This window comes from Dreissena polymorpha, chromosome 3 (assembly GCF_020536995.1).
Source record: "Dreissena polymorpha isolate Duluth1 chromosome 3, UMN_Dpol_1.0, whole genome shotgun sequence".
NCBI classification, from domain to species: Eukaryota; Metazoa; Mollusca; class Bivalvia; order Myida; family Dreissenidae; genus Dreissena; species Dreissena polymorpha.
This window is the reverse complement of record NC_068357.1, coordinates 95,818,025-95,840,967: the sequence shown is the minus strand read 5'-3', so window position 1 is coordinate 95,840,967 and position 22,943 is coordinate 95,818,025. Positions and strand designations below refer to the sequence as shown.

General features: G+C 35.7%; 1 protein-coding gene across 1 annotated transcript; it reads right to left on the bottom strand.

Moving 5' to 3' along the window:
- Positions 1–218: 218 nt before the first annotated feature.
- Positions 219–19,720, bottom strand: LOC127875409 (CDK-activating kinase assembly factor MAT1-like). The gene is made up of 8 exons (XM_052420468.1): positions 19,549–19,720; positions 14,752–14,904; positions 14,435–14,508; positions 13,019–13,122; positions 11,856–11,996; positions 9,587–9,706; positions 8,348–8,478; positions 219–1,019 (listed from the first exon to the last, which is right to left on the bottom strand). Exons 1-8 carry the CDS (start codon positions 19,635–19,637, stop codon positions 881–883), a joined length of 951 nt encoding a protein of 316 aa, XP_052276428.1. The 5' UTR covers positions 19,638–19,720; the 3' UTR covers positions 219–880.
- Positions 19,721–22,943: the final 3,223 nt, after the last annotated feature.

Sequence of the window (22,943 nt, the reverse complement as noted above, 5' to 3'; positions counted from 1 at the left end):
CTAGACACTGCTAGTGTTTATTTGAATATCACAATAATATTGCTTTATGTAGGACTGTTAGGTGGCACAAAGACATATGAAAATAGAAATATAAAACATTTCTTGCTTGTATTTATTTGTGAGCTAGATAGTTCTTTATTTATTGAACTCAGTAAAATATCATAAATATGTGGTTTATGCTTAAAATAGCATGTGTAGGGAGAAAAAACAAGAATATAGAAAGATGACATTTTATTTATGAAGATAACAGATAGTACAACTTTCGAAACACACTTGAATGATGTCAAAAATCACCCTTTTTAAAAACTACAAAAAACAAAGTAGTTGACTTAAGAGCAAATCGAATCAAGGGTGAGTAGCCCTTCCTTAATTTGTAAATGAGGTAATGCTCTCTACGTTAAACATCCTTTGATCACTCATGTGCCTCCAAAATGTTTATTAATCCTTACCTTAGTAATTTAACAGAAATCACAGGTACTTGAATACGGCCTATACTTCATCAATGCCTTTCAGACATGCATGTTTCACAATTAAGCATATGATAATGTTCCATCAATACCCGAGTTGACCACAAGGCTGCATAATCAAACTGATTTACTGTTAACCCTGGGACCAACAAACTGAAAAGTCTAGCTATAAATTACTGTCTACAGGCTTGTATCCCTTCAAGTTAACTATCAAGAACATCAGTACTGGTAACAAACGCCTGTGATTATCACAATTCAAGTTGAGAATCAAGAGCACAGAGAGCGCTCACCCAAACAGTCTCTCACAATAAACTATTTATGTCAAGTAGTAACTTGACTTTAATCAACTTGACTTTAATTTTGGTATCAAATGTCTATAATGATCCCGTAGTCAGGTCATGGGTTAGCTGTGATCAGGTCATGGGTTCGCTGGTGTCCTGATACAAGAACAGCCCGCACATCGCCTCCATCAGCGCCCTCTGACACGCCAGCCTGGCCTCGTACCCCCCACCCCTCTCCGCGTCACTGGCACTGCGCACGTTCTTAAGAAACCTGCAAAATATTAGGGAATTGAGGGGTTACTATTTGTGCAGTAAGTCACCAAAGGGAAGGTAAACGGGATGTGGTAATACTGTGACACATTGACAGACATACAAAATCAAGTTTATAGCAGAAAGAGTTTTTCTATTTGAAGGGAAAGTGACCTTGACCTGTATCCACCTGATTGGCAAAAAAATGCATTTCAAAGCTAGGACTGCATGTGGTAAGCAACTTAGTTACATGATTTCAGCACTACTCTATATAGACAATCCCAGAAATCGATTACTCCCTGATTACTGCGCCGCCATCTTGGTACTGAAGAACAATGCAGGGACCTATATGTTTGTATAGGTCTCTGAACAATAAAACGAAGTGACGCATTTTTATTAAATATATTTGAAGATTAAAAAGGTTTCTGTTATTGATACAATAATCATATTACAGTTCGTATTTTTTAAACAAATATTGTTATCACGTCCATCTGCATTGTTTAAGAGTCATAAAACCTGAGAAGAAGATATACAACTGTGATAAAACTCAGCATGAATTAGGCCTTTAATGTCAATTGACATGTTATTAGAAGTGACGCATGGTATCTTATCTTAATAACAGCATCTTCAGATGTGGAGATATATGGTGTCACAGACATACCAATTAACACTTTTAATCCACCATTAAAACATCGTCTCCCACTGAGGAAATGCTTTGTTCCTAAATCGCAGATGGTGTTTCTTTTACCATTAATTAATTAAATTAAATTGACAATCCGTAATTACCGAAGCAAAAAAAAAATGCGTTCATGTTTGAATATTTTATTTTAAATCTTAACTGTATGGTCAACATTTAAGAAAGAAATTAATACGTTGACAGAATGCAGGGAACATTATTGGGACTATTTAAGTTTACGTATAACTACATATGTGTCATGTTGAGCATTTTTATGGTCAATTTAGATTGAAGTAAGAAATTAAGTAAAGCAAGTAAACATATAAGTAAATATTTAGAACAAGACAAACACAGGTTGTTCAGGCTACATACTTTGATTCTAACATTAGAATGGTATTTCAATGATAAAATTAAACAAGAGGGCCAAGATGGCCCTAGTTCGCTCACCTGAGAGAAGTCGGTTCATTCAATCTTTACAAAACGTCAAACTTGACCTAGATATTGTCCAGACAAACATCCTGGTCAAGTTTCATCATTATTGAACCAAAACTCTGGCATATGGAGTGATTTTGTTTTTGTAAGATTTGACCTGGTGACCTATATTTTGAGTAGACCCCCTTACCAAACATCAAACTTTGCTTACAAAAGTAAATATTATGACCAAGATTCATAAAATCTGAAACAAAATTGTGACCTCTAGTGTGTTAACAAGGATTTTGTACAATATAATGAAAATTTGCACAATATAAGGGCAATAATTATGGCATTAATTATGTGATATATATAAAACCAATCTTTTCACCAAGTTTCATGATGATTGGGCAAAAAATGTGACTTCTAGAGTGTTTAAAGCTTTTTTTACTATATAAGTATAAGAAAACTGCCCCCCCCCCCTGGCAGCCATGTTATTAAAATGACCGGAACCATTTTCAAGCTCAACTCTCATATCAAGAAAACAAATGTTCTGACCAAATTTCATGAAAATTGGGCCAAAAATGTGACTTCTAGAGTGTTCACATGTTTTCACTATATACATATAGAGAAAAATGCCCAGCCCACTGGCGGCCATTTTTTTCACCGATCTGAACCATTTTCGAACTCGTCTGAGATATCAATAAAACCAATGTTTTGACCTGCTTTCATGATGATTGGGCAAAAATTGTGACTTCTAGAGTGTTTACAAGGTTTCTCTATAGCCAAATAAGGAAAACTGCCCCCCCCCCCCCCCGGCAGCCATGTTATTCAACTGACCGGAACCATTTTCAAACTCAACTCTCATATCAAGGAAACAAATGTTCTGACCAAATTTCATGAAAATTGGGCCAAAAATGTGACTTCTAGAGTGTTCACATGTTTTCACTATATACATATAGGGAAAAATGCCCCGCCCACTGGAGCCATGTTTTTTCACTGATCTAGACCATTTTCAAACTCGTCCGAGATATCAATAAAACCAATGTTTTGACCAACTTTCATGATGATTGGGCAAAAATTGTGTCTTCTTGAGTGTTTACAAGGTTTCTCTATAGCCAAATAAGGAAAACTGCCCCCCCCCCCCCTGGCAGCCATGTTATTCAACTGACCAGAACCATTTTTTAACTCAACTCTCATATCAAGGAAACAAATGCTCTGACCAAATTTCATGAAAATTGGGCCAAAAATGTGACTTCTAAAGTGTTCACATGTTTTCACTATATTCATATAGAGAAAAATGCCCCGCCCACTGGCGGCCATGTTTATTCACCGATCTGGACCATTTTCCAACTCGTCCGAGATATCAATAAAACCAATGTTTTGACCAACTTTCATGATGATTGGGCTAAAATTGTGACTTCTAGAGTGTTTACAAGGTTTCTCTATACCCAAATAAGGAAAACTGCCCCGCCCACTGGCGGCCCTATTTTTCAATGGACTGGAACCACTTTTGAACTCAACCAACATATCATTAAGACAAACATTTTGACAAAGTTACATGCAGATTGGGCATGAAATGTGACTTCTACAGTGTTTACAAGTTTTTTCTTTTTTTTGACCTAGTGACCTAGTTTTTGACCCGGCACAACCCAGTTTCGAACTCGACCGAGATTTCATGGGGACAAAGCTTCTTACCAAGTTACATGAAGATCGGACAAGAAATGTGGCCTCTAGAGTGTTAACAAACCAAATGTGGACGACGGACGGACGACGGACAAAGACCGGTCACAAAAGCTCACCTGAGCAATCAGGTGAGCTAAAAAAAGTTATAAGCAAAAGCAGATTTTCAATTAAAACACCTGCCATGTTCTGACATCTTACACGTTTTCGCTTATAAATATCCCCTGGACTAGTACATTTAAAATCACCAAAAATATTTTCTGGCTAGAGATTTTTGTTTGAAAGCGATTTTTAAATAAAATATATTAATAAAAAAAAAAAAGGTTAAGACTAAACCATATACTTTTTAGTAAGAAAAGTTTGCCACTTAATTAAATCTTATAGAGTTTCGCTTATAAATATTTCCGGACCAATATTAGTTGAAATAACAAATTTTATTTCGGCTAGAGCTTTTACATTACCTTAAAAATGATACTTTAATAAGAAGTATTATTAAAAAATTAATAAATCTTTAGAAAAACAAAGATATGTACTATTCAATAAAAAAGGCTGTCTCGGTATTGAATCATATACATTTCCTTAATGAGTATATCTGGATCTATATACTTTTTTATAAAGAAATAATAATGTTTTAATCAAAGACAGATATCTGATTTTCAAAGAAATTGTACATCTCGATCATAAATCTTAAAAAATTTCGCTACATGTAATTAACATCTCCGGAATTATTATCCCCACGCCGCATGTTTGACCCAGGGGCTTCCCTAGGGTTGGTAATGGGGCCATGCATAGTTGAGATTGACCATATTGTCATAAGAGAAGTTCATTATCAATTAGAAGTGAATTGATGTAGAAATGAAGAAATTATAGTAAAAGGCAATTTTGGTTGGCTGGGCCTATGTGGGCGGGGTGCCCCAGGGTTGGTAATGGGGCCATACATAGTTGAGATTGACCGTATTGTCATAAGAGAGGTTAAGTATCAATTTGAAGTGAATCGGTGTAGAAATGAAGAAATTATAGTAAAAGGCAATTTTAGGTGGGTGTGGCCTATGTGGGCAGGGCGCCCCAGGGTTGGTAATGGGGCCATGCATAGTTGAGATTAACCGCATTGTCATAAGAGAGGTTCAGTATCAATTTGAAGTGAATCGGTGTAGAAATGAAGAAATTAAAGTAAAAGGCAATTTTGGGTGGGCGTGGCCTATGTGGGCGGGGTGCCCCAGGGTTGGTAATAGGGCCATGCATAGCTGAGATTGACCGTATTGTCATAAGAAAGGTTCAGTATCAATTTTAAGTGAATCGGTGTAGAAATGAAGAAATTATAGTAAAAATGCAATTTTGGGTGGGCGTGGCCTATGTGGACGGGGCGCCCTGGGGTTGGTAATGGGGCCATGCATAGTTGAGATGGACCGTATTGTCATAAGAGAGGTTCGGTATCAATTTTAAGACAATCGGTGTAGAAATGAAGAAATTATAAAATAACCTAAAAAAATAAGTGAAAATCTCTGAACCGGTCCCGCCCCAACTCCCATAACTTTTGACCCAGGGGCAAGATTAAAATTCCATTAGTGCAGGGTCGCACATATGCTCATAGCTACCATATGTGTAAGTTTCAAGGTTCTAGTGCTTATAGTGTAGGAGGAGATAGTGGCTAGGACGGACAGACAGAAAGACAGACGGACAGCAGAGATAACCACAATATCCCCACGCTTTTAAAAAAGCGAGGGGATAATAATTGTGTTTTAAGCAAAAGGCATAACTGAAAATGGTTTCTTTAAAAAAAACAGCAAATTCGGCCTTAAACATTAAGTGAAGAATAAGTTCTACATGTCACCCATGTAGAACACTGTTATTTGTAAAATTCTTCAGTACCAAGATGGCATCGTGGTCACATGATAGCCAATATGGCGGGGGTCAATTTATTGATTCTGGGATTGTCTATAGTTACTGAGGGAAAACCAGTAACTATATAGCTACAATGACCTTGACCCAAACATCTAGGTATGTATGTATGCTACCCTAACACAATTTTAGCACCCTCCATCTTTATTTAATTTAAGAAAATACAAGGGACAAAATTGTCACAAAACCAGGTTTTCATTGTGAAAAAAAATCTGATAAAGGGAGAAAACTCAAACTGAACTTTTGAAATGAACAAACAAAATTAACCCCCATTGTAAGTTTTTTTTTTTTAAATCTATTTTTAGTCGTGGCGACCTTGACATTGGAGATATTGACATGATTTTTTCGTGCGACACACCGTCCCACGATGGTGAACAAATGTGTCAAATGATTTCAAAATCTCACAATGAATGACATAGTTATGGCCAGGACAAGCCCATTTATGGCCATTTTTGACCTTTGAACTCAAAGTGTGACCTTGACCTTGGAGATATCGACGTAATTATTTCGCGCGACACACCGTCCAATGATGGTGAACAAATGTGCCAAATGATTTTAAAATCTGACAATGAACGACATAGTTATGGCCCGGACAAACTTGTTCCGCCAGCCCGCCAGCCAGCCAGCCCGCCCGCATTCGCCAATCTAATAACCAGTTTTTTCCTTCGGAAAACCTGGTTAAAAATCCCTCATTACATCAAGAATCTAACTCTGTAGTTTTTACATGACATTCTATAATAAAGAGTGGTTTCCCTTTAGCAACATACTATTTCCCTGTGTCTATTTGTTTTGTGTCTATATGTGTTAAAATCCAAACTATCAAGTTTGTGTTATTTTCTGTTCATGTTTTATCTTTATATATTTATATGTTACTCTAAGAATGTTTACTTGGTATTAAATGTCAGACTTAAAAGCAACAACTCACTATGATGTTTTAACAAAACATTTAAAATGTTCTTGTTGTTAAATTCATTATATGCAACAACAAATTGCTAATAATCCTGAATCTGAATGGTGATATCCTGAGATATTCCGAAACTGGACTAAGTGATGTAAATTATACTCATAATTCCATAATTATTCAAAATCAGCCCTACTTCTGTCCATTATGTCTAATAAGGTCAAAGTTGTGTAACATATATGCCCTATATGGTGTCCACATAGCGATCAGAAGGTCCCTGGCTTTATCCTAATTATGGATGCATACTAAAGATAACAACAAAACTACAGTCAAAGTTCAATTAAACGAAGAAAAATACATTGAAATAAACATTATTCCAATTGAACATTTCAAGGTTATACATTTTGTTTGATTTAATTTTTTCATTTATCATAATTTTATTAAAATTGTGACGTGTAATCTAGTTTTGTGTTCGGCATAAACCAAAAAATATACTAAAATGTTTTGACACAAGTTGAAACTGTGCATTATAGTTAGGGCAATAATCATTTAACACTTGAATGTATGAAACAAACTTTTCAAATCAACAAGAGCTGTCAGAGGACAGCGCGCTCAACTATTCGAGTGCTTGACATTATAACGTTAGCCGTCATGGGAAAATTGTTCATATTCAATAATTTATTAGACGATCTTTCAAAAATAAAAAAAGGAAAAAAAAAAAAAATTTTTTTTGGGGGGTGAGGGGGGTAGGGGGGGGTGAGAGGGGGGTATAATGTGGGGTGTGGTAATTTATAAGATGTTTAAAAAAAAAATGGGGGGGGGGATAGGGGGGGTAGGGGGGGTGGGGGTGGGGGGGTTGAGAGGGGGGTATAATGTGGGGTGTGGTAATTAATAAGATGATGTTTAAAAAAAAATTGGGGGGGTAGGGGGGTGGGGGTGAGAGGGGGGTAAAATGTGGGGTGGGGTAATTAATTAGATGATATTTAAAAAAAAAAAAAAAAATTGGGGGGGGGGGAGGTTGGGGGGGGAGGGATTCTGGGTAGGGGCGTGGGGTATTGTTTGGGTGGAATCCATTGTGGTATTCAGGTAAGTGTTGTTTGTCAAAGTAATAATAAAATGTGATCATAAATAAAGAAGTTATGGCAATTTAAGCAAAATGTTCAATTATTCTTGTTTATAGGTTGGGGTCATGTTGGTAAACAAGTATGCAACATATAAAAGCAATATGTCAAAGGATATAGGAAATATTTGGGGTAATACGCAAACTTTAACATAGATTTATCAATAATACGCATATTCTAAGTATAAAAGGGGCAATAATTATGACAAAATGCTTGATAGAGTTGTCTGCTCTTGTTTATAGGTTGGGGTCATGTTGGTAAACAAGTATGCAAAATATGAAAGCAATATGTCAAGGGACAATGAAAATAAATGGGGTAGTACGAAAACTTTAACATTTGCTGCATATTCTAAGTGGAAAAGGGGCCATAATTATGACAAAATGCTTGATAGAATTGTCTGCTCTTGTTTATAGGTTGGGGTCATGTCGGTAAACAAGTATGCAAAATATGAAAGCAATATGTCAAGGGACAAAGAAAATATTTGGGGTAGTACGAAAACTTTAACATTTGCACGCAGACGCCATGGTGAGTAGGATAGCTCTACTATATATATATTTCATATATAATAGTCGAGCTTATGAGGAGACCAATATAATGTTATTTATATAAAGTTTGGAATAGAGACTTTGATCGCCAATACAAAACTTGTCACTGCTTACCCTTTTTTTTGTACATCCGACTCGCTGGGCGGGTCAGGTCCCAGCATCTGGAGCTCACACGGTGTGTAGATGTACGGCTCACCTTGGTCTGTGAGGGTCGGCAGTGCAGTCCCGTCAGTGGTGGGGAATCCCTGCAGAGTATATGTGGTCACATTTGGAACAAGAGATGTGTTTGTCAGAAACACAATTCCTCCTATGGCGCCTCTTTGAAATAAAATTTCAATATAACATTTGGCAGGTTTAGAAATTATCTCCTTTTTAAAGCTTATTACTTCCCTTGGATTGTATTTTTTGATTTTTGACATTGAAGGATGACCTTGACCTTTCACCACTCAAAATGTGCAGCTTTATGAGATACACATACATGCCAAATATCAAGTTGCTATCTTCAATATTGCAGAAGTTATGGCCAATGTTAAAGTTTTCGGACGGACGGACAGACAGACAGACGGACAGACTGACGGACAGTTCAACTGCTATATGCCACCCTACTGGGGGCATAAAAATACAGCTTAGAGCTCACTTCTTGTTTAATAGTAATCTGACTTTGCCTTTTGTTCACGAATATATGTAAACACCGTTAATATGAATATTTTTTTGTTTAGTCGAGTTTTTCACTGTTTTCAACAGTATTTCAGTCAGATCACAGCAGTCAGTAAACCAACTACAGGTAACACTTTTTTGGGCTAGCCAGTTTAACAGTACCTTAGCAAGTAACTGATGACTGCCACAAATCAGAGCTAGGATGAGGATGGAAGTAGTAAGGATCTTATTACCAATGCCCTGATGTTGCCGGGCTTGGTATTGAACTCACAATCCTCTGATTTGCAGTCCAGCCCTTGTCCAACTTAACTTAAATCTCATAGTCCTGGCAACATCATTCATACTTCAACAAGGATCTACCACCATTAACTCCAGCATCAATAACTATAGCACATGTGTTGGTCTCTAATGCTTCACATTAAATGTAACCTCCATACTTCTAGATTATTCATATCTGTGTGAAATAAAGGACAGTGCGACAGATGCAAAAAGTTTGCCCATCGGGATAGCTGCAAATGGATTAAGAAAACATGTTATCTTAGAATAATTTACCAGTAAATTACCAGCAACGTGTTTCTGTCGTCGCAATACTCTCTCAAGTTTAATATATACTATAATGCAAACTGGCTTTGTTAGAAATAAGTTAAGAACATAAATATAAATTTGTTTGAGATCATTTTCACTGTTCTGTATTACCCATGATGCACCAGATGAGAATTTAGGGAAGGGTTGTTTCCCTTTTGCACTGGAATGATCTGTGGTGTTTGCGGCATTGTGCAGAGCAAGTATGGCAGATGCAGGCCGTTCAGAAAACATCTGAAATACATGATAACTCAAGTACATAGGTTTAGGTGAATTGAATACTCATGATAATACTGAAATCAAATTTTCAAAACACTAAACCCAGTTTTTGTTGTAGTCTATGTTAAACACAGAGTTTGCAGAGTTCTGAAAAGTACTACCGGGTAATATTTAAAGTTTTCACTTTGAAAACTTCTCTACATCCCTGTAATCATCAGAAAGGAACACAAACCTTACATAAAATTGTTTGTTTGATCAAATGGAAAAGTTCTTTGAAGGCTGAAACTCTACCTGAGCTGACTTTATTTTGTGTGTGGAGAATATGCTTTATTTGCCAGTCTTGTTATCTCAGAAGCAAATAGGATTATAATAAACTCAATACGAAGGTGATATCAAGATAAATTACCTGGGACATAATGCTTAAATTTTAAGAAAATTCTATTCCAAGTGATTAAAGTCTTTTTATAATTGGCAATTTGTACAGTTTCTTTATTTTTCAAGGCCGTTTATTATTAGATAAACCTTTAATCCACACTTTTGGTGTAATAATAAAGGTGCCGGAAACAAACACCAAGACAGTTTTGAGGGTTGATATAAGTTTGATAATATGCAATTATTAAACATTGGCTGGTTTTCAAAATGCAGGGAATTCCAGTATTGGGGTGATTTTTAATAAATTAAAGATATCAGCGATTTTTCTTTCCTATTGGGAAAAGTACCCGTACCGTTCCAATTGGGAAAAATTGAGTCGTGAAAACCTCAAAATTGGGAAAAATCAAGTCGTGAAAACCTTGAAATTGGGAAAAATTGTATCGTGAAATCTTCAAATTGGAAATAAGTGTATTTGATTTTTTGCTAACAAATACCTTAAAATTGATAATAACTGATGTCAAGTTGTTAATATTATATTTACTAAGGTTCTAGCCATAGAGCTGCATAAGTAAATTAATTAAAGTACATTTAAAAAAAAAATGTAACCTTCATTAGGGAAATATGTAATTTTCCCCAGATTGGTAAAGTGCTGTTTTCCTGTACTTTACAAAGAAGGAAAGAAATCGCTGGGTACCGGTATATTGATAAATACAAAACATGAACATTTGTCTAGTTTTCAGAGGGGTTTAGTTTATCGACTGTCGATTAAGAGGATTTTCAATATATACGATTAGGAGCATTTCCACTGAGTATAGACAAACAGAAATGTCTCCAGACTCACTTTGAACATGCAGCCATCAGCAAATTAAGCAGATTGTAGTGCTAGCCCAGCATCATAAGATAAACAAAACTATAACACGGAGATATACCAAAAAATCATGTTTTCAAAGATTAAGCTTAATATTAATTACTGCGAAACCATTATTATTTGTCAGGTATTAATTTTCGTCTATTTCTTCAGTTGACCGTTTGACGAATTTAAAATCGGAATGAATAATTATGTCCAACGTTTAAACAAAACTAAGACTGAATTACCGTTGGCATGAGGCATTAAAGTCAAACGTAATTCATGCACACCTACTATGTCTGTTTCGTAATCAAGATAAATCAGGTTTTGACACCAAGAGATGTACATTATACGTTGCACTTAATTGACACGTGACGTTGCTGTAAAACGCAAATGCAGTAAAGCTTTATCGAATGAGTTGACTTCGTTTAGGTATAATACAGTGCTGATGAAATAGTCATTTTTTTGAAAGAATGACGAAATTTTATGCTGACGAAAATTAATGGTTTCACAGTAAAACAAATCTGCCATCCCAAGATAAGTAAACATGTAAAAAAACCTACACACAATATTGCAGCACATTTTCTCAATCAAAACTGAAGTTTATTATTGGGAAAATGTTTTTCTATTCTTAGTAACAGAGACCTTTACCAGAAAAGTCTGCATGAAAGCTACCAACATACATGTACAAAATTTCAGTTCAATGTCTCCATCCAAACACATGTCATTGAGCTGAAAATCTTTCCCTTGTTTAAGTTACAGGACCTTGAGTTTGGCACATACGCAACAAATAAGCGATTTCATTGCTTCATTTCTAGCCCTCAAATACTGACAAGCAGCAAACAGCATAAAACCTGAACAGCCTGCAAGTTTTGGGATTATGTTGGTTGCATGCAGCCATTTTCACTTTGCTTCTAAGTGGGACAAGATTGAACATGTTCCTACCAGTTCATCTATGAGCTCCTCCTTGTGTTTCTTACGGGAGTTCTTCTCGTTCATGTCTCTGACCCGGTCCTGCTCCCTGCGCAGCTGTGCCTCTCTCTCCTCCTCCTCTATCAGCATGGCCAGGTACTCCTCATCCTTGCTCTGAACACAGGAAAATGGGGCTTAATGCATATGCGTTAAGTGTCCACCCAGATTAGAAGTCGGTACAGGCTAACCAGAGACGACATTTCCCGCCTCAACTGGATTTTTTATTTTTGTTAAGAAGACACTGAACACAACATATTAGTTGCGCTCTAAGAGAATAGGGCTTATTGCATGTGCGTAAAGTGGCGTCTCACATAAGCTTGTGCAGTAGGCCTGGGCGGAAAGTGTTGTCCTTGATTAGCTTGTGCCTACTGCACAAGCTGAGCTTGGTAAACACTTTATTCACACGCAATTTTTTTGCAATGCTCCCAAATATATATTGGGTTGAAAATAACATTGACAAATCTAAACATAGAAAACACTGTATTGGTAGTCTTTACCCAGGACATGTTTGTAAATTACACTGGGTGTACCTTACCTTTGAGCTTTCAATAGCTGTGCAGTTTCCTATATCATGTTAGCCTACAGCTCAATTTATGAGTAAATAACTCTCATGCTATGAGTGAGTGTGCATAAAATGTCAGCACACATTTTCAGAATACATACTCACAACATATACCAAAATACCAAACACACATAAACTTTTAGCATGCTGATGCTGGTTTACATGTTTCATATGCAAATACATGATATTACTCATAAGCAGGCATAAAGATAATAAACTGGTATTGTATGCAATAGATAGTGTTGCTTTTAGCCATTGAGATGGCATGCTCCATATATAAAATTGTTTTATGTCATTTCTTTTAATTTTGATAATTAAAAACGTTTAGGATAGTTGTATGGCAATACATGTATTAAGTATTGATATTTAAACTTACAAAATGACAGATACAATATACCTTTTTCCCAGTGTATACTTGTCTATATAAATAAACTTCAAAGAGCCTTAATCTAAATCCTGTTGAAGCCCATCCACCCGATATGGACTACCATGCATTCTACAATGTGACGCCTCCATTTGAGCCAGCCACCCTTCTTACCCATTGAATGTTTGAGAAATTCTGTGATTTGCTCACCAGTTTACTTCTGTTTTTCTGAAAAGTTTCCTTGTTCTCACGCTTGTACTGCTCTATCAGCCGTTTTGTGTTCTCAACATCCTGATTGTTTGTTAGATTGTAAACTGAAACCATTTCAAGCAAATACCCCAAATAAGCAAATTTGCAAATCATAACAACTGCCTTTATCAACTAGAAATGTGTCACAGAGCCATATGCCCCCACTGCACATGTTTGAACAGGCAGATCCAGAAAAAACTACCAAAAATTCTAATGTACAAGTTACTGTTGACTGTTTCTACACATTAAATGAGTGTCAATATCTGTACAAAACAATACAGTGTGGTGGCTTTAAATATAATACTGGCTCTTTCCTTATGAAATATCATTGGTTGATTGGCTTGTAAATACTAAACAATTATCAGAATAAACAACACATTTTTCTTCAAAAGCATGTCATGAAAAAATGAGTGTTTCTTTTTAATAGATTTTCTACAAATTAAAGGCTCTATAAAGGTGAAGACCTGTAAATATTTACCGATTTTTAAATATTTTTTCCATATTTTATATATAAAGGTTATTAAAAAACAAAATGTACCTATATGCTACTGGACATTACCATAAAAATATGAGCAATACAACTTGTTTTGAGTTAAAAATACAGTGTCCTCCAAGTCAATCGTGTTTACAAACAATCAGTTTATTTACATCGCTTTTTACTCGGAAAAGTGAAAGTGATTCAGGTCACCAAAAATATATCGTTGATTTTCAATGTTTTCCAGTATCACTCACAAAGTATGTCTCTTCTTTTAATGGTCAAAACGTTTGTAGTGATCTAATTAGTAACTTTAGCTGGTAAAAAGTTGTTTTAAATAGAATTAAAAGTGAATGTTCCTTTGGCTATTTTTAGCATACGTCACCGCTTTGGGGCTACACATCACGTTAGTTGCAAAGTTGTTAACATTTCTTCCAATTATGAAATGGGTATATCTTCAATTCTTCTTGGCACCTCAGCTGTGTTATTAGCATTTTTTATGCAAGAGTATCTGAAATCCGGTAAAAATTAGGCAAGTTTATATGCATAATAATTGGATTTGTCATCTTTATAGGGCCTTTAAGGACATTCAAAATTCCTTTCTTTTCAATCTTTGTGACTGTCTTATTAATTTCATTCAAAAGTGAAATTTTGAGCAAGACCTACACAGCACTTAATTAAAGAGGAATTCAAAAGCACAAGCTACAGGTCGTACAGACAGACAAATGCAATGCTTTATGCCTCACATTATGTGGAAGCATACCATTTTTTTAATACATCAAAATGTATATATTAACAAAATATGCTATGTTCATGGTATTAAAACTAATGGAAAAATTGTCATTTGTAAATCAATCTTAATAACATTTTATAAAGAGTCCATACAAAAAACAGTGCCTTACCAAAAGTTTCGATGCTCTCTAAATAGTCATTATATTCCCTCAATGTTGTGAAATCTTCCTCCTTTCTGTAGCAACTATAAAAACAAACCAGTAAAGATGGTCTACATTACTGAACACAGCTGAATCTAACATCATGTTGCTTTGATATAATTTTACATTTTAAATTACTCGTACACCTCATAAAACAATATTTGTAAGACGATGGATTATACAGATCACACAATTTTGTTCAATAATAAAACCAATATTTTTATTTCAAGATCATCTTACAAACTTCAGATTTAATTATCTGCAATTGTACCATGTTTAAGACTTACTCCTTTATAACTTTCTTACGAATGTCCACCTCTTTCTCAATATATGCATCTTCAAAGAGTTGCAGTCGGAAGTTGTTTCTCCGCAAGGCTGTGTCGCACTCTGGGCAGTTTCCAGATCCTTTGATGAACAGCAGATCCACGCAGCTCTCACATCTAAAGAACAGGTGATCAACTCATACTCACTCTCAGTACAGAATTTCAGCATTTAACCTTTAAACCTCAGAAGCAAAGTGAAAATGGCTTTTGAAAACAGCATAAAACCAGAACAGCCTGCGAGTAACTCAACCAATTTAACATTCCCTGTACGTGTTAGTATATTTACCGTACCCAGGGTACATTTAAGTAAACTTAAGAGTATCTGGGGTACATTTAAGTAGTACCCGAGCCGACAATGAACAATCGAGCCTCACTATTGGTGCAGAATTTCAGCATTTAATTAAGTTTTATTATGAAAACGCACAAAGGTAAATGTGACTGTTACTGTTCATTGACAATCCCAATCTAGACATTCATTAAGTCATGTAAATTTGGAGAGATAATATATTAATAATGAGAATAAAAATAATAATAATAATAATGAGATGAATTTTGTTCTAGCCATTCTCAAAAATCTTTGCAAGTGTGCAGTATGTTTGTTTGGCTAATGATTTAGGACCTAATTCACGGAGTTATTCGCTTCATTGGTCCCTTTGACAAAAATTATATAAGCTTAACACATGTGAAAGAATATTTATAATTCCCTAAAGGGTAAGTGATTGTCACAATTTTGCAGGATATTGTCACTAATTCAACTGCTTTTGATAGAAAGTAGTATTGAGTTGTCACCTCAACCTTATTTAATTTACCACCAATTTTACATGTGGATAGTGTGTTTCAAATTATCTTTCTCAACAATAATATTATTGTTTGTTTGTAATGTTTTCTTTTTAAACAGGAATTATTAACCACATGTTGTTTGCAATACAATTACCAAATTTTATGCTATAAAACACAAAGTTAAGAACTCATATGAGTTTATTAAAGATGATGCTTTTATGTGGAAGTCACCCATTCCATATGGACTGTACATGCTGTTCTGCCATAACAAATAATATGTTCGAAGTTCATGTGAATTTAAATTCTAAACATGATTTTAGCATATGAACATTGAGAGAGGTGTTTTGGAATGGACTAAAAAATGGTTTGATTCACAAAAATTGGGCCTATCATAAATTATATGACAATTTATAGTTTTGCCAATAAGTGTTTAAATGATAACTGATATAAATAAATGTAACCTAAAATGGCGATTGTAAAAAATCAAGGTTTCTCTATAAGTGCATCAATATTTCCTACTTGTAAAAGTCACTCGGTATCAACTTCCACGTGAAATCTCTATAAACACAACATCTAGTAATAGATAATCCACCGATACGAGATGATGCGCGCATCGAATATTCAAGGCACATTACATTGTAATGTATGCTCACACAGATGCATCACAAGAAATTCCCAGGTAACTTTCCAGTCGCCGAACTGTGATGTTGACAGTCCAATTGGTTACGAGAATGCTTATGAGGGCGTGGTTAAACGCAGGGTTGCGGGGTTTACTGACCACTTGTATTTTTGATTGACTTCAGAATTGAAGTAAGTGTTTATTGCAGATTGATTAACAAGGAATCACAGTTTTACCCTTTACATAATATACAACGGTAATTAAAACAGTACATTAAAGAAGAAGTCAGGCATCATCATCATTTTAATGTTTACAGTACTTGTTTAGGGTAAGTAAACATTGTGAGAAATTAATTCCTCATTGTGAGTAAGTTGTGAAAACAATACCCATTTACAATTTTATGTGGTAACCATTAAATTCCAATGCATGAATATTTATTGATGTACAATTAAAGAAATGATTTGTATCTTTTTTCTACAGCAAGGTGATAATATTTGTTGCTATTTGTCCCTTTTTCTGCATCTACAGTGTACACTGTTCACTATACATGTATGCCATGTAAAACCCGTGTTTTAATAAACGCAGAAAATGTTGCTGTCATCTGTCAAGTTCCATGCACAGAAAGTGTGCGTGTTGCAACAAACCATGTAATGTAACTAAATATAGACATACATGCAGTATTTTACACAGAAAAAAAATACATCGTAATAAATGCACACAATACCACAGCAGAGCTTTTTTTGGCCAGATTTTATAGCCGAAATTTAGCTATATTCCCAATTGCAAAAAGTATACTTTTTCCCAAAATTTGCTAAAAAATTCCCAATTGGGGAAAAAAACGCTATTCTAATGACTTTTTAACAAAGCGTACTCCAATCCGGTCTCGTACAGTTTTTCGACTATACCTCGATTTGGATAACGTCGGCATTATTCGTGTGCACGATATTCTCTGTGTTGTTCAGGCGCTTATTATATTTGCAATGATATTCAAGCGTATTCAAGCGTAAGCAAACCCCGGTGGCAAAACGAAAACTGTTGATTTTGTTAAGCAAGCATCATTAAATAAACAAACATCGTCAAAAAGTACAAGTCTTTCCATTGAAACTCCTTCAATTGCTAATGACAAGTGACTTTTTTGCATTGTCATCGTTGATTTCCGTAAGCAAAGTGCTGACTGATATTCAACATGTTGAAAGCAGTAGTTCTTCAGAAGAAGATAAAGCGCCTCCTAATAAAATGGTGCCTGATGTGACGAAAGAGTTTGTGTGAGCTTATTATGTGGAAAACTGTTGATCATGGTGGTGTTTGTGATTAAAGACGCTGAACTCATTCATGTAGTTTTAAATCTCTATTTATTTTCCCAATTTCTTTGAAATGCCGATAAAATTCCCAATTTCAAAGCGGTTAGCCATGAGCTATCTTCCCAAAAAGCTGAAAAAAAGCCCTGCACAGTATTGAACCATTAAAACTAGCGATAAATACATCAATTCACAACAAATACATTGCAGTACATGAATTTTTAAAGAGCCAACATCACCAGACTTTGTTCTTCGATGAAAGTTTGACTGTGTGGTTTCAATGATAATCCAATAAGTTTTAAACTGTCAAATTACACACACTAGTTATTGAACGCTATACCTGAAGCTTTCGTCTGTGTAATACGGACTTCATCAGCAGAATGAATGTCTACTGTTGGGAAACATTAACACCGCTAATTGTCGGGTGAGCGATGTTAACGCATGGTCCCAGACTATGTTGTTTGACAAGAACATTCTTTACAAACATTTGCAAGGTGGCCCATGGGGCAAATTACCTTAGGGCTTACCTAGTATTATAATTTAAGTACTGTGGAGGCAAATTTAAATAATTTACATATACTGGAAATATCGTAGTATCAGTGTCTACTGCTGATTTAAACAGGTTGGTGTTTTGCAGTTTATTCCAGTTTGTCATTGGTTCTACAGTGTTCTCTCAATACAGCAAATGACCGAACAAAGTTTGTCCAAACAAAATCCTGCTGTGGGGTATGTTATGCAGTTTATTCCAGTTTGTTGTAGGTTCTACTGTCTACAGTTACACAGTGTTCTCCCAATAAAGCATAAGTTGCAATAATTCAACTCTCAGCTTTATAACCCAAAGGGTTGCCATGAGTTGCATTGCGCTGTCTATTGTCCTAACATGCAAAATTTGATCACCACTGCAAGGGCTAAGGAACACTGATACTGCAAATACCTTCTCAACGTTTATATACCTGTCTAAATGATGAGTTAATCACAAACTCACGCAAATGGTACCATTAAAGCAAGAAATAATTGCTTTTAATTTACTTTGTTATTTTTTAGTACCCTCTATCCACCATAATGGAAAACTGTCACAATATTCCCTACTTAAAATGTGCGCTATCAGTTTGGTTGCAGAACACCAATCGTTTGCACGTAGTGACTTCCAATGTAGCCCAAGTTAATAACGATGTCAAACAGATGTTGAATATTTACACCAGTGATTTTTTTTGCTTTAATTTGTTACAGCCTGTGCCATTTGAATTGGGAAAATTAGCGCGATAAACCGTGAAATTGGGAAAAATAGCGCGATTAACCATGAAATTGGGAAAAATTAAGCATTATAAATAGGATTATAAGTAACAGAAGTGATATTGTTTTTAAGTGCATGTTCAGGGAGTTTTCTAGAAAAGGAGTCTGGTCAATTTGGGATTTTTTTTAATCACTAAAAGTGGCAAGTTTGGGAATGATTTATGGACAAAAATGACTAAATTCAAGTTATATATTTTGTAAGATGTTTAAAAAATAAAGTGGAGACCTAGATTTAAGAAATCATAATTAAGTTATATGAGACCTCTTTCTAAAAAAAAAAAAAAAAAAAAAAAAAAAAAAAAATTTTTGTTTTTTTTGGAAGTTGGGCTTTTTTGGGAAATTTTGGTCAGATTTTTGGGAAAAAACGTGTATTTTTGCGATTGGGAAGCAGCCGAAAATCGCCTGTAAATTTGAGCAAAAAAAATCACTGTACACTGTTTCAAATTTCAACATAAAATGTCAACAAGAAAAGTGTGTTGAAACATCGTTGTGTTGTTTAGGGAGCATGCTAAGAATAACTTCTAGGTTGCCATTCAGGTAAATTTAATTTGTTTTTAAGCTTATGCATTGCAAAAAAGAGTTTTGTCACGAATGACGTCATTTTAGTGACGCGCACTGATCCTCTGCGGAGAACTGCGGTTGTGTTTATGAAGGGGTGCATATGGACTCCCATAGCCGTCATAGCAAAATTATCAAAGACTTTGGGAGTCCGAAACAAGTTTATCCGAACGATCATGGTAAACCCAACCGACCATGTTATCACATACTTACAGCGAATGACCGCATACATTCACGAGTAGTTTTAAAGAAGGATTTCTGTATTTTGTCGTTAAACATCTTGGACAACCCTGCTCATCCATTTACCAATATGCTGACTAAATTTTTCTTATAACGCGACTCTTTTCATTTAATATTATTGAACGATATTTCGCCAAATCTTCTTTTTAGAAGAGTAACAAAACGGTTACGAACAACTAAACATATTTTGTACCACGGCGAAGTATAAAATCGCTACCACTCCAGAAGAACCCATGCATAGAACTAATAAAATCCAAGAAAAACTGTAAGACCTGAATATGTTTTCTGTTTTTTACATTTTATAATGCGAATCTCCGCGCCAGTGGCTGCATTTTATGAGGAACCGTGTCGCACAGACGATAAATGCTTGAGGGTGGGGGTGTGGGGCTTTCTTGATGTTTACTATACTGTTACACGTTTAAATGTCCTAAATGTATGATAATTTATAAGTTGACGAATTTTTAAACGGCATATTTGCTTTGCCTTATTTAAGAAGTATGTGCATGCATTTGGTACTTAAAAGGGAAGTTATTCTTAATTTTAAAATGGTATCATGGAGCAATCAATCATACTTTGACCATATATCAAACCATATTTTGCGGATCGCATAAGGATACGGATCGAGATTCTTACATTCTGAGCAGCTAAAGCGTTAACCAAGCTGCGATGTCCGTTTTTGGTGCGTTTTTTCAAACAAGGTGTACCGTCTGCACTGAACGTAGAGCAGTTCCATAGTTCACTGGTAACGCAATGGCACCGGGAATCATGGGTCGCAGCTTTAATCTCCGACTCAACCTACTTTTGTTGGTGTTTTTTGCCGTGTTCAACAGTAGTTCAGCCCTATGACGGTGATCAGTTAACCATCTCACACTTTTCCTGCGTCTATCACTACTAAAATTAAGTGCACACACTTATGCCTGTAACTGACAACTGACGGACTTGAATCAGAGGTACGGTGAGTATGGCCGTTTCATGACCAATGCCCATACAAGTTATGTCCCCGATCCGTGGCTCGAGATGGTCGGGTTTTTAGTCCAGCGCTCTACCAACTGTGCTAGCATCCTATCCCCTGAAATACTTACCCTAATTTACTTACTCGTATTTTGCAGCATACTTTCTCATCTGATTCACTATAAGACCCCGAGTCGTCTCCGGAAATGGACGTCTCCAGTCTGTCCCACTACCTCCCGTAATACAACTTACGAGTCTTCTGGAACAATTGTCATGTGAAAGAATCTAGGAGATTTCGATGAAATGTACTCTTGGCACGCACCAGATTTCTCATTCATACAAAACATAACATCATATTGCAAAACAGAAATTAAGTTGGCATACTGTGAAGCGTATGGTCATGGAAACAGCAGATGCCACTGTTTTGCATTCAGGGCTAATAGTGTTTAGTTCAAAGTTTTACAGTACAATACCTTCAAACGATTTCTCACATTATTTCCTTAACTTAAACGGCGGCTATTATTTGTTTATTGAACAAGATTCAATTTTCGTATAGGGGTTAGACCTTTTAATTTTTATTTTGTGCTTTCCAACGTTGTTCTGTCGCCTGATATTAACGCTAATAATAAGTTAGCGACGGATCGCAGTAAAACAGCACTGCATGGAATGTGAACGAATCAATTAAATCCTTCGGAATACCCGATAGCACGTGTTATTCTTTATAAGAAATATTCATGGCATGTTTAGAATACAAACCCAGTCTTTACTGTAACATTCTTTGTATGCATACATTTAATGGCGCGGATTACAATTTGCAAAATAAAAAATATGACATTTTGTTTATTTGAAAAGTATCGTTTTGCTATCTTCTTTGATACTGTGGCGGTTCGTTACCGAGCAGTTTTTGCTTTGCTTTGAACCCCGCTGTGTCTGTGGGGGTGAAAGCCATATAGAGATAACAGCCAGTAAAGTCTTTCAAATAAGCGAATAACTAACCCCACGCGTACTCAATGATGGTTTAATAATTATTGATATCACTTTTCTTGTGCAATGTCTTTGAACATTATCGGTTGTTCTTATGATTGGGAAATTTACGAGTGGTCGAAAATTTGCCTAAATCACTGTGATTAAACAGAGCTTAGAATGCATGAGTCGAATAAGTATTGTAACAACGCAGAAAAAAAATATCGAGTGCAAAAGATAAGCTGTTAAAGGTACACTTAAATTATGTAACATCAAACGCATTAACCCATTTAAGCCTGGTGGACTCTCCCATCCTTCTAAATTCGATCAATTTATTTCCAAAATTAGGGATGTCTAGTATATTTATTTCTATATTTAGAATATATCTTACAGAAATTCATTTAAGAAAACAGCGCAGACCCTGATGAGAAGCCGCATCATGCGGCGTCTCATCTGGGTCTACGCTGTTGCCAAGGCCTTTTTTTCTAGACGCTAGGCATAAATGGGTTAACGGACGTTCATTGCACTTAGCTTCAAAGAACGGAAATGGTAAAAATACGGTCCGCGTTATATATTCTACTCTTTTTAAACTAAATATTAATATAAACAGGTAACTCATGTTTTTTGTTTACAATTCAGTTCAGTGTTAAAAGAATAATGAATGTGGCTGATGATCTGTATTTAATTGAAGCGAAGTGCCTGACCAGAATGGCAGCCTTGTTTCAGCTGTTAAGCTTTCAACAAGCAATACGTGTAGAATAAATTGTTACAAATGTACTTCATTCATTCACGCGCATTCAAATACCGGACAAAAGCTATTGGGAATGGAAAACACTGCGGCTCATCGATTTTGCGTATGAATCAAAATATGCTGATTTTGATGGCTAGCTAGTATTGTTTATGAAGATCATATATTGATGATTTGCTTCAATAAACGAAAGACGGACAGGTACTCACAATTCAGGAAACGGTAGTTTACCGTTTAAAACCGTTTGTGTGGCAATACACACGTTAGTAGTCCTTTAATAAAATGTCTGTTTAAATGCCCAACACTCCCGTCCGACTTCTTGTCTGGGACTTGAGAAATTGAACGTGTTTGGTAACGAGTGTCAATTACTGTCAATGAATGAACGGCGAAGCTAGGTCGCCGACTCCTTTGTTGATGTTGAAAATTAGCTTTTATATACATACACATTTAACCTGGCCAGCAAATAGTGAAAATGGATGAAAATATTGACTCAGGGCTGTATCAACACTACGCATTGTGATTTTATCCATTCAAGATTTGCTTAATAATTTTTACAACGTAACCCTTTGTTTGCGCTGGAAGGTGAATTTTGAGAACCAGAAGACTCAAGAAAATTGCTATTTGTTCGGGAAAGTGTCCAAACGCCTGGTTCAAGGACGCCGTAAGTGTAGAGCCATTTTAAAAACTACTTGATGTACGCATTTGA

Coding starts and splice junctions, on each gene's coding strand:
- LOC127875409 (XM_052420468.1), bottom strand. CDS start 19,637: ATGGATGAGCAGGGTTGTCCAAGATGTTTAACGACAAAATACAGAAAT. Junction 14,905..19,548: donor AATGTATGCGGTCATTCGCT/GTAAGTATGTGA, acceptor CCTGTTCTTTAG/ATGTGAGAGCTGCGTGGATC. Junction 9,707..11,855: donor AGGAGCTCATAGATGAACTG/GTAGGAACATGT, acceptor CATGTATTTCAG/ATGTTTTCTGAACGGCCTGC.